This window comes from Arvicanthis niloticus, assembly GCF_011762505.2.
Source record: "Arvicanthis niloticus isolate mArvNil1 chromosome Y unlocalized genomic scaffold, mArvNil1.pat.X SUPER_Y_unloc_2, whole genome shotgun sequence".
Lineage (NCBI taxonomy): Eukaryota > Metazoa > Chordata > Mammalia > Rodentia > Muridae > Arvicanthis > Arvicanthis niloticus.
The window spans coordinates 2,138,339-2,157,088 of NW_023044979.1; the positions used below are offsets into that span (position 1 = coordinate 2,138,339).

The window sequence follows — 18,750 nt, forward strand, 5'->3', positions numbered from 1 at the left end:
CCTCCCTCTCTCTCTCTCTCTCTCTCTCTCTCTCTATATATATATATATATATATATATATATATATATATATATATATATATTGAAATGGCGAAAACCAAAGCATTCTAAGATCAGAGAGATAAGACAAAAGTGCCCATTCTTTGCACTACTGCTAACTATAGTGCATGAAGCCTGAACTAGGCATTAAAAAGGGGATGAAAATAAGAAAAGTCAAAGTTTCCCTGTTTACAAATGTTGTAAGTGAAAGAACTTAATGACTTTACCAAAATAACTCTCATAACCTGGGAAACAGAGGGATAGAAAATAAACACACGAATTCAGCAGCCTTCCTTTAGCTCCAGTAACAGATACACTGAACAAGAAGGATTCAAGTCAGTCTCATTCATAAAAACCTTGAACAATAAAGACTAGAAGTAAACATAACCAAGAAAATGAAGGACCAGCCCAATGAAAACTTTAAAACACTAAAGAAAGACACTGAGATCAGTAGAAAATGAATATGTTCTTATATTGACTGTACTGCTCACTAACAGCATTTTTCTTCTCAAATTCTTTCAATTTATGATCCTAAAAAGTGTGGCATAGTTTCTTTTGTCATTTTTTTTTTTTTATAAATCAAATAACAGCTTCTTAGCTAGGCATTGCTTTGAGGTTCTCTAAAATGAGAGATTTTTGTCTCTTCATGCTGTCATTCAAAAATAAAAAACCTGTACAATGAAAACTTCAAAACACTGAAGAAAGACATGGAGGAAACACTAGAAAATTAAAAGATCTCCCTTCTTCTTGGATTGGGAGATTCAGTCTTTTTAAAATGGCTAATCCTAATTTTTCTGTAAAAGGGACCTAACACTCAACTCCACACACACTGTGGATATGAGCTACAGCAAATCCCATCACTTGTTACTACTCAGTAAACTTTGTATTCAGTCTTCAATTCTGCTTATTTTAACAATATAACCTTATAATCTTTGTAGGAATTATGTAACATTACTAAGGCTTAGATTTCTATTCCTAAAATTCACTATTAACATAGTTCCTGAGTTCTTAAAATCAGCAAATTGGAAAGGTGTAGGATAGTCTGAAGAGAGTGAACAAATAAAATTTCAATAGTCTTGTTAACAGCCAGAAATGATGGGATTTGCCTTAACTCTTGCATGATGGAGGCAGAAGTATGAGGATTGCTATGAATTTGAGACCCTCCTGGTCTATGTGAGAGTGTAGCTTTAGAAAAGAATTACAGTGAGGACAGAATATGCTTGATGTCAGCAAACAGTGATGTTTGTGGAGCACTTTGGAAACTCAGCACTCAGTTTTTTGAGGTTTTGTTGGAGTCATCTCCTGTAGTACCCTGAAGGGCTGCTGTGCCCTGGCTGAGACTTTCCATGTGCAAAGGAACATTCTGCAAAGTAACAATCTGCAGTTTTTCTGAGAACAAAACATCCTGTTGAAGGATGATGCTCCAGGAAGGGAATTTACACTTGACATCTTATTGCCCCTAGTCCAGTTCCTGTTTTTTTCTGAGTTTGTGTTTTTCCTTCCCTGGCTGGGTGTATATATTGAACCTGCTCAGTAAAGGCATTGGCATTCTCTTTGGGAGAAATTATGGGCCAGACTCTGGTCACCCCTTTAAGTTTGACTTTACAGCATTTCAAGGATGTCCGCGGTGTGGCCCACAACAACTCCGTGGACGTCAAGAAAGGCAAATGGCAGACCTTCTGTACCTCCGAGTGGCCGACCTTTTCAGTCGGGTGGCCTGGGGATGGTACTTTTAACATTTCCATTATTCGGCAGGTTAAGGAGAGGGTGATAAATCCTGAATCGGGCAGACACCCGGATCGGGTTTCATATATCATCACCTGGGAGTCGCTGGTGGTAGACCCGCCATTACGGGTAAAACCCTTCCTCTCTCCCGTTTCCCCTCCGATCCTACCTCCCTTGCCAGCCCCCCGCCATAGTCCCAACTGCCCCTCCTGCTACCTCTCCCGTTGCCCTCTACCCTGCCCTTGTCAAACAAACGGAGGACAAGAAAAAATGTCCCCCGGTCCTGCCATCCGATCAGGGCCCTCTTATTGATCTCCTAACTGAGGACCCCCCTCCTTATGGAGAACAGGGACTGGAGGGCCAGTCTTCGATGGCAGGTGGGCCCCCTCCTCCGAGGTAGATCCTCCGCGGGGACAGGAAGCATCCCCTGAGAACCCCGGTTTCTCTCCGGTAGCGGGTCGGATTAGAGGTCGAAGGGAACCCCCGTGGTCGTCACAGGCCCTCCCTCTGAGAACTGGGAACGATGGTCGCCCCCAATATTGGCCCTTCTCCGCCTCAGACCTTTATAATTGGAAGAACAATAACCCCTCTTTTACGCAGGATCCCTCCAAGCTGACTAGTCTTATTGAATCTGTCTTAATTACCCAGCAGCCCACATGGGATGACTGTCAGCAGCTCTTACAGGTGCTCCTCACCTCTGAGGAGAGGCAGAGGGTCTTCCAGGAGGCCCAGAAACAGGTACCGTGTGATGATGGACGCCCCACCCAGATACCGGCTGAAATTGAGGAGGCCTTCCCCTTGAAGCGACCCTAGTGGGACTTCACCACGGCTGCAGGTAGGGCCAGCCTACGTCTCTATCTCCAGTTGCTTGTAGCGGGTCTCCTAGGGGCAGGTAAAAAACCCACCAATTTGGCCCAGGTCAAGTCAGTCACTCAGGGACAGGAGGAACATCCATCTACGTTCATGGAACGTCTGAAGGATGCCTACCGGGTACATACCCCATATGACCCGGAGGATCCGAGCCAGGCCACTCACCTTATCATGTCTTTTATCTGGCAGTCAGCTCCAGATATTAAAAGGAAGTTAGAGAGACACAGGAAGAGAAGGAGGAGAGGTTGAGGATAGAAACAGAAGAGAGAGAGGCCCAGAGAGATAGGAAACGCAACAGAGATCTTAGTAAAATAATGGCCACTGTAGTAGCAGGGCAGAGACAGAGTAGCCAGAAACCGGGAGAGCGGGAAAAGAGAGCCCCAGCGGTAGATCGAGATCAATGTGCATACTGCAAGGAAAGGGGCCACTGGATAAAAGATTGCCCCAAGAGACCGAGGGGCCCGCGTAGGCCCAGGCCGCCGCAGACCTCCCTCTTAAACCTAGAAGACTAGGGAGGTCAGGGTCAGGAGCCCCCCCCCCCGAACCCTGGATAACCCTTCAAGTGGGGGGGCAGCCAGCCACCTTTCTGGTCGATACCGGCGCCCAGCATTCGGTTCTCACCCGCCAACCGGGACCCCTGAGTGAGAAGACAGCGTGGGTCCAAGGGGCAACCGGAAGAAAATCCTACCAGTGGACCACTGAGTGCAAGGTACATCTGGCTAATGATGAGAAACAGGGATAAGCAAAGGGGGTCTTGACACAGAAATTGGGGCCCTGGCGACGACCAGTGGCCTACCTGTCGAAGAAATTGGACCCGGTTGCTGCCGGATGGCCACCGTGCCTCAAGATGGTAGCGGCCATCGCCCTCTTGCTCAAGGACTATGAAGTTAACATTGGGCCAGCCGGTGATGGTGTTTGCCCCGCATGCGGTGGAGTCCCTGGTAAAGCAACCCCCAGGAAGGTGGCTCTCCAACGCCCAAATGACACATTATCAGACTTTATTGCAGGACTCCGAATGAATCACCTATGGATCCCCGGTAGTGCTTAATCTGGCCTCTTTGCTCCCCCTCCCTGGGGAGCCCAACCCCCATGATTGCATCCAGATCCTAGCGGAAGTACATGGGACACGCCCCGACCTGACAGATCAGCCCCTCTCCTCTCTGGACTACACCTGGTTCACCGATGAGAGCAGCTTCGTACACAACGGGTTGCGAAAGACAGGAGCTGCAGTTACCACCACCTTAGAGGTGATCTGGGCAGAAACATTGCCACCCGGAAAGTCGGCTCAGAGGACAGAGTTAATTGCCCTGGCCCAGGCCCTCTGCATGGCAGAAGCCCTGAGCATAATTCAAACCCCAGGCCATCAGAAAGGAGACAACATCGAGGCCCGGGGCAACCGCTTTGCAGATCAAGCAGCAAGAGAGGCGGCGGTGAGGGAGTCCGCTGAGGCCCTCCTGGTCAGAGCCGACCCCGAAGATGAAACCCCACTGGCAATCACATATAGTCAAGAGGATCTAGAGCTGATCAAGAAAATGGGGGCCACCTATGACCCCATCTCCAGACTATGGGTCCACCAGGGAAAGCCAATCTGGCCCACACAGCAAACCAAGGCTCTAATTTAATGCCTACACAGGATGACCCATTTGGGTCAGAAGAAAATAAAAATGCTGGTAGGTAAAGAAGAGGAGAAACAACTGTTCCTGGGCAAAGACAAGATTCTCCAGCAAGTCACAGTCAATTGTGACATTTGTGCCCAGGTTAATGCAGGACACAACAGGGTGCCCTGTGCAGCCCGTGCCCGGGGCAACCGACTCGGAACTCAATGGGAAATCGACTTCACAGAGGTAAAACCTGGGCTCTATAGATACAGGTATCTGTTGGTTTTTGTAGATACCTTTTCAGGCTGGGTAGAGGCTTACCCGACAAAACATGAGACTGCGAGGGTGGTTGCAAAGAAACTGTTAGAGGAAGTCATCCCCCGCTACGGGATACCACATATTCTGGGCTCAGACAATGGACCCGCCTTCATCTCCCAGGTAAGTCAGTCAGTGGCCAAAGCACTGGGGATAAATTGGAAACTGCATTGCGCATATAACCCCAGGAGTTCAGGTCAAGTAGAAAGAGTAAATAGAATTATAAAGGACCAAATTTAACCAAATTAACGCTGGCACCTGGCACTAGAGACTGGGTGACCCTGCTACCCCTGGCTTTGTATTGAGCCCGAAACACGCCTGGGCCACATGGACTTACCCTCTTTGAGATTTTTTTATGGGGCGCCTCCCCCGGTGGCCAGCCTCTTGAATCCTTACCTCCCATCTCTTGCTGATAGCCTCCCCTTTCCAGATCACTTGCAGGTGCTACAGATCGTCCAGAAGGAGATTTGGCAATTCCTAGCAATGCCTACCAAGAGCAGACGGACCAAATAACGATACCTCACCGGTTCCAAGTGGGAGATTCGGTTTGGGTTCGACGGCATCAATTAAAGAACCTGGAACCGCGGTGGAAGGGACCCTTTGTCGTGCTACTAACCACCCCAACAGCACTGAAAGTAGACAGCATCGCTCACTGGATTCACGCCGCCCACGTCAAATTGGCTACCTCCGTTCCAGAATCGAACCAGGCCACGAGATGGAAAGCCCACCCTACCCCAAACCCTTTAAAGATAAGACTTTCTCGCTCCTAGTTTTCCTTTATTTTGCCCATGAGACAACTTCTTCCAGTCCCCACCCTCCCAAGTCATTAACTTGGGAGGTCCTAAACAGTCAGGGGGACGTCGTCTGGTCTGTCTCTGAAACGCATGCCCTCTGGACTTGGTACCCGGAACTGTACCCATACTTGTGTAAGCTGGCAACAGGAGCGCCAGGGTGGGACTTTGAAGGGGGCTACCCCTGGCCCTGCTTCTGCCTCCGTGACTGCAGACAGAGGGTGGTTGAATCCTCTTCTGAGTCACAATTCGTTTGTAGAATTGCAGAACCATCTCCACTTATTTCCGTCATCCCAGGGGCTAACTTTAGTCCCAGTTTATACAATGGATTAACCTTTGCAGTAGCTTCAAAGACACCAGTGATGGATCAAACGTATCAAAAATGTTAAATGGGGGCTCACAGGAGCGGTATGCTGTTTGATCGGATGCCACTTTTGTGCTAAATCTGAGCCAGCAGGAAAAAGACATTTCTCCAGCATCAATTCAGAAAGATATATTTTTCTTTTATCGAAAAAGAGAGGCTTTGACTACTTACTGTAAGTTCTCATGGGAAAGCACAAACCCACAGTGTCCTGGAGCCTCTGCCTCAGAGAGCGGTTCCCTGTCCATGTCGTGCATGGAGCTGACTCCATAGCGCCACTCTCGCCTCTGAAGGCCGCTTCGAGTTCTACCAAACTTTTTCTCAGTATCCAAGGAACTCTGGCTGGCGCTGCTTCTGCGGCCCCGCAGGCATGCCCCGCTGAGGGATGAACGGTGTCCAAAGGAGGGCGAGCTGGGGTCTCCTGGGGGGGCTGCCGCAACCCCCAATTGGAGGAGCCAGCTCAAAGATGTAACCTTTTATGTCTGTCCCAGATCACACCGACCCCGGGCATACCGCTACTGTGGGGGAGGTTCGGACTTCTATTGCAAGTCCTGGGACTGTGAGACGACTGGCCAGGCCCATTGGAAGCCCTCCTCTGGCTGGGACTATATCACAGTAAGTGCCAATTACACCCTGTTCCAGGAATGCTGGCTGTGCTTGAGCTCAGCACCCCCTTACTATGAGGGGGTTGCTGTGATTAAAAACCTTTCCAACCAAACCTCAGTTCCTCAACTTTGCTCACAGGGCACCCAAAACAAGCTGACCCTGTCCGAAGTATCAGGCAAGGGACTTTGTTTAGGGACAGTTCCTCTTACCCATCAGGCCCTTTATAATAAGACCCTCCGGGTACACCCTGGGAACTATTGGTTTACAGGCCCGAACGGGACCCAGTAGGCCTGCAACATGGGACTGACCCCTTGCATATCGGCTCAGGTCCTCAATCAAACCAGAGATTTTTGTGTCCTCGTTGAGCCGTGGCCCAGGGTTATCTATCACAGTCCAGGCTATGGTTCTAACTCAACAGTATCACCAACTTAGACAGGAGACCGAGTTAAACTAAGATAATAGCGAATGGAAGATTCCATTCCATAAGATAATAGCGAATGGAAGATTCCATTCCATGTATAAAGAAAATGGGGGAATGAAAGACCCCAGCTTAGCCGAGTTGTTTTGTTCAGCAGAGTTGTTTTGTTCAGCAGAGTTATTTTGCTCAGCAGAGTAGTTTTGCAAGGCTGGAAAAATACTGGGCCCCTGAGCAGGTCAAAGATAGTACCAAAACAGTGCACCTGGCCCCAGGCAAGGGACGGAAAGTACCCAGAAAAACAACAGGTGATCCAAAGAACAATAGAGACTGCCCCGAGCACCTCGTTCCTGGAACAGGGTGTTGACCCTAGGTTGAATCTGGCCTTATTTGAATTGTCTAATTAGAGCCCTGTAACCATGCTTCTCGCTTCTGTAAACCTTGCTTCCTGCTCTGAACCCCTATAAAAACCCCAATCCCTAGACTACCGGACGGCAGTCCTCCAGGGAGACACTGTCGTCCAAGTACCTGTTTGGAAGAATAAAGCCTCTTGCTGTTGCATCCGAATACCTGGTCTCGGTGTCTTGGTGACGGGGGTCTCTCAGAGTGAAAGACCTGAGGCCTAGGTCTTTCAAGTTCTGTCTGACAGATGACAATTTCAGACTTTCCCAAGAAAATAGGCAATCTGCATAATGTCTGTCTGTTGCTTAAATTCACACTTTAAGTATAGTGAAACACTTGTCACTTCTAATCTTGAAACTATGGGAATACTCTGAACATCAAAAGTAAATCTTTCATTGTATTTTCAGACCTAGTAATCTTACTCCCCAGAACAGTACAGTTGCCAAAAGTTCAGAGATCTATAAATCTATGAGCTGTAGCTGTCCTCCCCTCCTCAGATCCCCAGGCCTTTCCCACACTCACCTTCTATCTTTGTGTAGTTATTATACTGTAGTGTATATGTCATATACCAAAATATCCACATTTTATAATGATGCAACTGTTGTAAGTCTAACTTCATGGACTGTGAAGAAGCCATGAGGAGAGACATAGAGGTTGTGGGCTTAGAAAATGACAGGGATTCAGCTGGGTATGGACTCGCAGGATCACATAGAAACTACCAGGACTACCTGTAGAACAAATTCCTACAAAACAAATTTGAATTGTGAAAAAACTACTATTAATATTTTCAATTTCCTACAAAACAAATTTGAATTGTGAAAAAACTAATATTAATATTTTCAATTTTCTACAAGACAAATTTGAATTGTGAAAAAGCTAATATTAACATTTTAATGGGTATTAAGGGAGAGAGTCAACAGAGAGAGTTTTTTATAAAGGACAGTTTGGCCTCACATAGACTTGGTGCAGGCTTAGAGAATTTGCCAAGTAAAGTTACATAGGAAATCATTTTAGTGATACTGTAATACTTTGCCTGTTGTACCAAGGAAACTACAGTAGTGTGTTTATAACAGAGATCTCTCTTTTCTTGTCATCTTGCTTGTAGTTTATTGAATGCTTTGCTTCCAGCCCTAAAAAAAAAAAAAAAAACAAACAAACAAAAAAAAAAAAAACAAAAAACAGTATTGGAGATTGAAAGAAACTGGCCTGTCAAATGCTGCTTTTGATTCTTACTTCAAAGATATTGAAAGTTTAGTAGAGAGAAAAAAGGTGGTGGCTTGGGCTGACCAAACTACCAAACATTCAAACCAAAGTGATCTTCCAGGGATGTCTCTTCTTGTGACCTTGGACCAATTCAGTCTATTCCTTGTTGTAAGTATTTTTATTTTATTCTATAAATGGAAGCTTATTTCTAAGATTTTTTTTATATTCAAATCTACAGAACAGTTGGTTTCTTTTAAATATACTTGGTTATTTGATTACCACTGACAAAGAATCTAGCTTCTAAGTATTTTAATTAATAAGAATCTCCCAGGACCTACCAGCATCTATATATTGATGTTCTGAATAACTAGCAGTTTCATTTTCTTCCCATTCTTATTTAAATTTTAACTTCAATTAAGGGCTAAAGTATATAAAAATATTGTGCAATTTATAATAACTTAATCTTAAAATCAACGAACACTATAGAATTCACTGTTTCTATTTACGTTTGTTATCTCTCATCTTTCTACAGATTGTGAATAAGATATTTTCATTGCAAAGCCGACATATAATCTTGGGTTAACATGATACTTTTTGCAGTGTAGAATGTAGCAATGTGGATTGCCCTGTCTTTGAGATAGCCTGTAGCAATGTGGATAGCCCTGTCTTTGAGATAGCTAATGTTCGCAATTTGTTATGCTTATGTGCCTTCTGAGTTGCACAGTCTGTCTTCCCTTGAGTTCTCTGTGTTTGTTCATAAATAAATTTTATTGGTTAAGCCTAGGTTTTATGAGGTTTTACTTGTAGATTGGCACATTTTGTTCTGCAATTGTTATCAGTTACTTAGTTTACTGTAAACAGTTTAAATCTACCTATATCAGGAATGCGCTTCATTTAAAAGTTTAAGAACTTATGAAATAAATTAGCAGTGATGTAATCAGGATTTTGGTGAGTAGTGCATCTGATTATTTTTGTGGGTGTTACTTAGAATTTGCATTGCTGTTGCCGGATACCTAAGAATGGATTTATTTTGGCCAAAGATTTTGCAAAAGATCAGTCCATAATCACAGGGGCAGATCATACTGTGATTTGAGGCCACATTCTGGAGGAGTTGACAGAGAGAGAATCAGAGAGGCCAGAAGACCTTGAAATTCATGTTCCTGCCTCTTCCACTGATGCCACACATCCTCCCACAACAGCACATTCAGCTGGTTTGACACGTGAACCTGGGTGAGACATTTTATATTTATTATTTATTTTATTATTATTTTATATTCACACCATAGCCATGTATATTTGCTTCCGTGCATTCATAAAGCATGATTTGAAAAACCATGATTAGAAAACCAAAACTTTTTTTTCAATTTAAGTACTTTATTGATATTTTGGCTCCCCCCAAATTAATTTTCCTGTTGTAGATACTTACAATATCAGGTGCCTCAAAACCGAAACTGGGGAGCCCATGTAACAGTCAGAAATGTTGACTGTTGGATCATTTTGTGTCTTCAAGATACACCTCTATCAAAACTTTCCAAAATAAAAAAGATAGTAGCTGAACAATCGTGGCCTCTAGTGTTTATGATAAAGAATGCTGTACCTAGTACTTAGGCGGGCATATGTTTAATTTTTTAGTAAACTAAAATAGTAACACATTCTTTTTTTTTTCTTGGATTTTTTTTGGAAGGTGGATTTTTTTTTCGAGACAGGGTTTCTCTGTATAGCCCTGGTTGTCCTGGAACTCACTCTGTAGACCAGTCTGGCCTGGAACTCAGAAATCTGCCTGCCTTTGCCTCCCAAGTGCTGTGATTAAAGGCATGTGCCATCAATTATTGATCATTATTGGTTATCAATTAGTATTGATGATTATTGATTACCATTTATTGACTATAGATCGGCATTGATTATTGATCATTATTCCATCAGTGTGATCCTCCTGACTCTCTGCCTCCCAAGTGCTGGGATTAAGGATGTGTGCCATCAATTATTGATTGTTATTAGTTATTGATTAGAATCGATTATTGAGTAGCATTGACTGCTGATTATCGATTATTATTATCATGATAATCGATCACTTTTGGTTATTGACTAGTGTTGATTATTGGTCATTGATTAGTATTTATTATTGATTGGCATGATTATTGATCATTATTCCATCACCATCATCCCCCTGCCTCTGCCTCCCAAGTGCTGGGATTAAATGCGTGCACCACCACCACCTGACCATAGTAACACATTCTAAAGTAACACATTTCTTTAGAATGTTACTACTTGGATTGCCAGTAGCACTGATACATCATCTCTTACGTATCTTTGTATTTGAGTTAGTTACTGGGGGGGGGGGGTTGTTCTTATTTTGGGTTTTCAGGGAAGTTTTGGTTTTTAGACAGGAATTTAACTATGTAATTCAAACTTGACTGAAACTTGAAGCCTAGGCTGTCCTCAAACCTGAAATCCTCCTATTTCTGTATTCTGAGTGTTGGATTATGGGTATATACCATCATGCCCAATGATTTATCAGTACTTTAATTTTGCTGGGTATTTACCTGGATGTATCCAGTATGGAGAATTGTCTAGTGTCTGGCAGCCTGAGGCTCTTTATTCCTCCTGTCCTTGGTGTCCCAGTGTTGCTGAGCTTTCTTGACAGCGTCCTCTGGCCATGGTGCAATGGCTTTCCTTGGTTGTCAACTCGATGCACCTAAGAAGAGGGACTCACTATTGAAAAAACAGCCTCTATCGGATTGGCCAGTGGCTGACTCGACCCTTGGGTCTCAGTTATTCGTGGGGATTGAAGGGGATCTCACCTGAAAAGGAACATGGGCAAGAGAAAGAATTGAGACCAAGCAAACAGAGATATTAAGGCGAAAGCAACACTCAATTCATACAGTTCCTAAAAAGGAAATGGGGAGGGAGGACAATACGAGGAAAAAGGAGCATATCGAAGTCAGCCATACATTCCCAGAATCCACCTGGCTACCTCACCTTTTCCTGGGAGAGACTATGTCACCACCCATATAAAACAGGCAGAACCCCCTGATCTTACTATCTTCATCCTTCTGGGGGGGACATCCTGTGGTCTTTTCTCATATCGATGACAACCACCCGGAGGGACGTCCTGTGGTTTTCTCTTTCTGGTACACTGCTGTTCAGTTATCAGGAGCAGGCAGCAAGCTGAACTTCCTGAACTGTCAGAGGCTGCACTTCTTCAAGCAAATATCCGTGGAAAGGTTTCTACAAGTCTCCAGCAAATGGACATGTCTATGAGACATTTTCTTCCTTGCTAATTGTTGGAGGAGAACCAGGTCCACAGGAGGTTTAGAAGGAGTCTGACTGAACAGAATTAGGGAACAAACCAGTAAGCAGCATCCTTCCATGAGCTCTGCTGTAGCTCCTGCCTCTGGGTTCCTGCCTTGAGCTCTTCTCTAGGCATTGATAGATGATGGACTGTAAACTGTAGGCTAAAGTCAACCCTTTGCTCCCTAAGTTGTTTTGGTCAAGTGTTTATAACAGGAACAGGAACCAGACTTAAACAAGCAGCAAGCAGCCTTAGAGAAATAATTGGTTATAATTTTAGAAATCCTGAGTTTCCAGCTTCCACTTTCACTTGTGTTTCTTGACAGATTTTTTTTAGCAATCCAGTGCTTTAAAACTGATGTTTTGGGAGGCAGAGGCAGATGGATGATGGTGATGGAATGACTATCAATAATCAATGCTAATCAATAATCAATAAATGTTAATCAATAATTATCAATACTAATTGATAACCAATAATGATCAATAATTGATGGCACACGCCTTTAATTCCAACACTTGGGAGGCAGAGGCAGGGGGATGACGGTGATGGAATAACGATCAATAATCAATGCTGATCAATAATCAATAAATGGTAATCAATAATCATCAATACTAATTGATAACCAATAATGATCAATAATTGATGGAACATGACTTTAATCCCAGCACTAGCGAGGCAGAGGCAGGCGGATTTCTGAGTTCGATGGTCTACAGAGTGAGTTCCAGGACAGCCAGGCCTACACAAAGAAACTGTCTCGAAAAACCAAAAAGAAAATAAAGAAAAAAAGAAGAAAAAAGAAACCGATGTGTCGCGCCCCGCTTGTCCAGCAAGGAAGATGCGACAAACCGGATCCTTCTCAACAGCCTTTATTGGAAGCGCTCTTTTAGATTTCTTGGGGAGAGACTGCCTCTAATGCCCAGAACAGGCTGCATATATACCCCCAGCACTGGGCGTGGCAAAGCGCATAGAGGTGTCTGATTGGTCAATTTGCAATGCCTCATTAGCATACTCATTAGCATGCTCTGCCCGAGAGGGGGTGATTGGTCAGGTTCGTAGAACCCTAGTAGTACCTCATTTGCATGCCCCGTTTGGGAGGGGCTGGAGCCAAATTGAACTGCGCATACACAGACCTCTGGTAGTTCCTACCAGAGCCTAGGCAGGCGCCATCTTGGATTGCTGCCTCAGAGCGGCTGGCGCGCGCAAATGTGCACCCTGGGCCCACAGAGTTGAAGTGGCGCAGCAGCGTTGTTTTAGTCAGCCGTGTCAACTCTGCGGTGCCGTTTTATTCAGCCGCATAAGGTTGGCGGCCTACACTGATGTTTTTACTTCGTACAGATTCTTTAGCTGTCTTCAGAAGAAGGATTGGCCTAGGTTAGGTCCATCTATTTTACTAGCAGAAATTCTCTACTTTCTTTTTTTTCAATCAGAAAAATGTTCACAGGCACGATATTGATCATACTCTTTCCCTACCTCCAACTTCTCTTCAATCCTGTCCACCTCACTCACCACACATCTCCATGTTCTTTTGTTCTGAATGCACTCACTCTTGCATGATCTCAGGACCTAAGTAGGATCAAGCCTTGTTAGTATTGGGTGGGAGCTCTCTATATTTTTATATTAATATATATATATGCATGTAATATATGTAATATGTGTATGTAATATATGTAATACATATGTAATATATATGTATGTAATATATGTATTAATATATATAATATATGTGTAATATATAGTATACATATGGTAATATATATATATATATATATATATATATATATATTTATCCAGATTATCTAGAGTTGTTTTCAAGTAGAAAACAACATGAGCCATAGTAAGTCACAACATGGGGATTCACCTCACTTGTTCCAAGAAAAGGTACAGTATTTTTAAATCTCTCACTTTCATTCTCCCTTCTTTTTGCTCTCAAATAGGCGTGTATACAAATATTAGTCTGTTTTCTTTGCTGAAGCATTATCAACGATAGAATTAACCTAGGTGAGATCTGGAAAGCAATACTTAAAATATAATTTCATCTTTTGCAGTTGCTTCTTTATAGTGAATTGAAGATGTTGGGAAGGAAGTAGGGTTTTAGCACCAAGACTGAAGACTATTAACCAATCTATACATTTATATATGTGTATTCACATTCATAAGATAAAATAATGAACAATAATCATCCAACAGCAGGTTGGATTAATAATATTGATAATATCAATAATATTAATATTATATAATAATATGATATATAATATAAAATGTAATAATATATAATATATTAATATATTTTATTATATGTATACCCTAACCCTGATTATATATAATATATAATGTATTATATATTACATATAATATAATAATATTAATGTTATTAATGTTATTAATTAATATTATTAATCCATATCTCACATAGACATACTTGTACAGATTATGTCAGCAATAAAGTAAAACGTTTATTTGGCTACCTTTCATGTTTTAAAAGCAAAGATGAAATGTTGTATTTTACAAACATGAATTTTCTTTTAGAAAAATACCCAGTAGGTTTAGTGTTCAGTGTTTTTCTATTGGTTCAATTATGTTCATGGAGAGGGACAGTCAGTTTATTTTAAGTCCTGTGTATAATCATAAACATTATCAACTGGTTTTGTTCTTAAGTTTACAACATACTGAATAGTATTAAGCTTGACTTTTTTCAACTGGTTTAAGAACCTTTAAATCAGAGGCAGTATTTTTATTTAAAGCATGTATACGACATGCTTTCAAAACCTGATTAGATTAACCATAATAAATTTAACTTGTACTCTTATTGAACATTTAAAATAATAAACGATAGAAAATAATATTGCAAAAAGCAAGGATTTTGATTTCCCCTGGTGTTTATGTCTACAGAAGGAAAGCAGAGTCCCATCTGCTTTCTTCTACCTCAGCTTCTCCAGGTTATTCTGAAGTCAATTTTACATCTCTATTTTTTTCATTTATATCATTTGTCTCTAAGTGGAAATATCTAATGTCTATACACCTAGTGTTATTTACTATATTATCAGTGTTTACATTTCCCTGTCACAGAAGTGACTTGTTTCTGTACTTGAGGTAGAAAGTCAGGCAAATGCTTTATTTCATCACTGATTAATCAGCCTCTTGTAACTCTTTTTGGCCCAGGGTCTTATTATGTATCCCCAGCTAACTTAGAACTGGCTATGTAGACCAAGCTGACTGAACTCACAGATTTGGACTCCAGATCCCCCTTCCAAGGGCTGAGATTAGATATATACAGCACCAGTCCCAGCCGTACTACCTTTCAAATCTCAGGTTCTGTTGCATTTTTGTATTTGGTAATTGTGTGTTTCTCATTGTCTACTTAATGGGCATTAATATAATTTACATTTTTAATTTTTCATTTAATTTTTAATTATACTTTTTAGTTTAATTTTACATATGCTTCTTATATAATTTACATTTTTTTCCTTCTTAGCATATGTGATTTCTTTTTCCATTCCTCTAAGAGTCTCTTTTCTGTGAATTGCCTACTAATTATTTCAGCACTTTTCTTGTACAATACAATTGCCCTTTGCAAAATATTGTTTACAGACACCTAGCTGTGAAGACATTTATCTGTTCATTTTGTAATACTGAATTACTAAATGTAAATTACTTAGGAAATATTTATGTGCTTAGGAATATGCACACGGGCACACACAGAGGCACACGGCAACAACTAGATTCATTGAGGAAATGAATAAAAAGTAAAGAAGGGCAGTATATAGGGGAAAAGGAAAGGGGGAAATGTAATTGTCTGAAAAAATTTAAAAAGGACAAAAAGAAAGTGCAGCACTGTGCAGTACAAGCCCCTGTAGAACTGCACTGATCCTCTAATACAGAGCATAGGTCACTTCAACAGAGATTAGGAGTAGGTTGCAGGTAATATGCTGTTTTTAAAAACATAGTCTGTTAGTTTTCACTAATAAATTTGAAGAATCTTGCATATATATTATATATATGTAATATATATGTATATATTATATTATACATATATTAATGTATGTGTGTAATATATAATATATCTGTATGTAATATATGTAATATATATGTAATATATAATATATAATTTATATATGTGTGTATAATATATGTAATATATGTAATATATAATATATGTGTAATCTTTAATATTTATGCACGTAATATGTGTAATATACGTGTAATATATAATATATCTGTGTATGTGATATATGTAATATATATGTGTAATATGTGTAATATATGTATGTCATATATGTAATATATGTATGTAATATATGTGTAATTTATACAATGTATGTAATATATAATATATGTATGTAATATGTGTAATATATGTGTAATATATAATATATATGTGTATGTAATATATGTATGTGATATATGTAATATATATGTGTAATATGTGTAATATATGTATGTCATATATGTAATATATGTATGTAATATATGTGTAATTTATATAATATATATAATATATGTATGTAATATATGTAATATATGTGTTATATATATATATACATGCATATATATATATATATATCCAGAGTATCTAGACTTGTTTTCAAGTAGGGGAAATGAGCCATATTCAATCATGACATGGGGATTCATCTAACTTGTTCCAAGAAAGTCAAGAATGTAACAAAGGAATGTAAACACTAAGAATCAGAGTTAGAGAGAAGGCAGAGCACATGCGATTATTGTCAGGAATTACACATTTATTTTGAACGATACATGTATGTTGAGCATGATCTTATAGATGTGAGCTTGGCTGTGTATTAAATATGACAATGTTGATCAGATCATAATGTGGTCAGGAAAGGTCACAGCATTAGGAGAGTATTACAGGAGCAAGTAAAGATGGAGTTGCCTCAGATGAGAATTAGAATTGCTGAGAATGGTATGGCTCGTGAGATTTTTGAGCCTGAAATAGAAAAGGACGGGTTCATGTTAAAATGGTTGGAAAAGACTTCACATGTTACAGGTTTTCAGAGTCAAAATAGTTTATATACAGGAGTTTGGTTAGTGCTTTGTTAAATTTGCCTTAGAATAGATCCGAAGTGGAAATGTCCTGGTGCACAGGTAAAACTCGGCCATTCAGGAGAGAGGTCTGGTAGTGAACTATATATTTGATGGTTAGTGACATTTACATAATATTAAATAATAATATTAATAATTGAAAATAATCATTTAAAGCTGAAGGACTGGATGACGTGGGCAGGGATGTTAGGTCTTTCCTACATAATATTAAACAATAATAATAATTAATAATAACAATTTACAGCTGCAGGACTGGATGAGGAGGGCAGGGATGTTAGGTCTTTCCTTCAGTTCCACCCTCACCTTCACTGGATATCAGCTGTCAGGATGTCCTTTCCGGTGCTAAAAATTTAGTTGAACTTTTTCTAGATGCCTTTAGAATCATTTCTCATCCATAAATTTTACATTTTGTCCTTTCCTAATTTATTTTAATATAATAATCTTATACATTGCTTTCTTTTTCTTTTCTTTTTTTTTCTTTTTTGGTTTTTTGAGCAAGATTTCTTTATGTAGTCCTGACTGTCCTGTAACTCACTCTGTAGACCATCGAACTCAGAAATCCCCCTGCCTCTGCCTCCCGAGTGCTGGGATTAAAGGTGTGCACCATTAATTATTGATCATTATTGGTTATCAATTAGTATTGCTAATGATTGATTACCATTTATTGATTATTGAATATTGATCGGCATTTATTATTGATTGTTATTCCATCACCGTCATCCCCCTGCCTCTGCCACCCGAGTGCTGGGATTAAAGGCATGTGCCACCACTGCTCAGCGGCTTTAATACTTTAAACACTATCATGTCTTCACATTCTTCCCTCTTCTCCAATCACAGTTAAACCTGTTAATCTAAATTGCTACCATTAGGAAAGCCCGCCCCCCTCGCGGTCATCCTAAGTAAATACAGTAAAACATGCTTTCATTTCTGTGGTCTGCTTAAAGCTGCCTTTCCTTCCTTCCTTCTTTTCCTCCCTCCCTCTCTCCTCTCTGTCTCTTCTCTCTTTTCTTCTCCTCTTCTTCAATTTATTTATTTTTATGTGTGTAAATGTTTTGCCCGAATGCATGCATGCATGTGCCTAGTGTCCACGGAGGTCAGAATAGTGGGCAGATTCCTAGCTAAGGGCTAAGCCAGAACTCTAGTGTCTGTCCTAAGCTTTTAAGTGGAAACTCCTGAGCTTTGGAGACCAGACAAGTTAACAACATAAAATATCTATTATAAGATGATGTTATTAACAAACTTTCCAAAGTTCCGACACAGTTAACATTCCTTATATACCACCCAACTTTAATGCATTTGTGCACAGGAGTCATCATAAACACAGAGACCTTCCCTATAGAAAAGTCACAAGATTTGGAGTCCTGGGATGTAGGCCTTCATCTCCACAATCACTGCATGGGTTTATCCGGCCACTTCCAAAGAGCAAGGGTTACAAAGCATTGCTCTTAGGACTTGTCTGTGACCCTGCAATGCTGATGTATATTCTGAATTTACAAGCAGTGACTCAGGCTGGAGAGATGGCTCAGCAGTTAAGAACACCAACTGCTCTTTCAGAGGTCCTGAGTTCAATTCCGAGGAACCAGCAACCACATGGTAGCTCACAACCATCTGTAATGGAGTCTGGTGCCCTCTTCTGGTGTGTCTGAAGAGAGCAATCAAATATCATATCAAATAGAATATATATGTATTATATATATTATACATTATACATTATTATATATTATATATTTTAAAACTTTAAAAAAAAGAAGTGACTCTAGCCTCTTAAGAACAGTCTGTGGAAGACCCATCTTCCAGTATTCTGCAACACTATAGTATTCCTTTGAATATTGTTGAAAATGCTGGTCTGTGGCACAAGTAAATTTGGTAAGTATTTTTACATCCTCTCATTGCATTGAAACAATCATCCCTCATTGAAACAAGCCATTGGGAGAATTTCTTATGTTACCCTCAATCTGAGTCTGAGAGCAACAGCATAGCTCACCTAAAGTCAGAAAATACTGGAGTGTGGGCAGAGCCAATAGTTAGGGTGACTGTGGGAAAATTTTGTTCAAACTCACATACTGTTGAGGGAA

General features: G+C 40.8%; 1 protein-coding gene across 1 annotated transcript; it reads left to right on the forward strand.

The window, feature by feature from the left end:
* Positions 1–678: 678 nt before the first annotated feature.
* LOC143433965 (uncharacterized) lies at positions 679–7,279 on the forward strand. The gene is made up of 2 exons (XM_076706192.1): positions 679–1,893; positions 2,413–7,279. Exons 1-2 carry the CDS (start codon positions 1,606–1,608, stop codon positions 2,575–2,577), a joined length of 453 nt encoding a protein of 150 aa, XP_076562307.1. The 5' UTR covers positions 679–1,605; the 3' UTR covers positions 2,578–7,279.
* Positions 7,280–18,750: the final 11,471 nt, after the last annotated feature.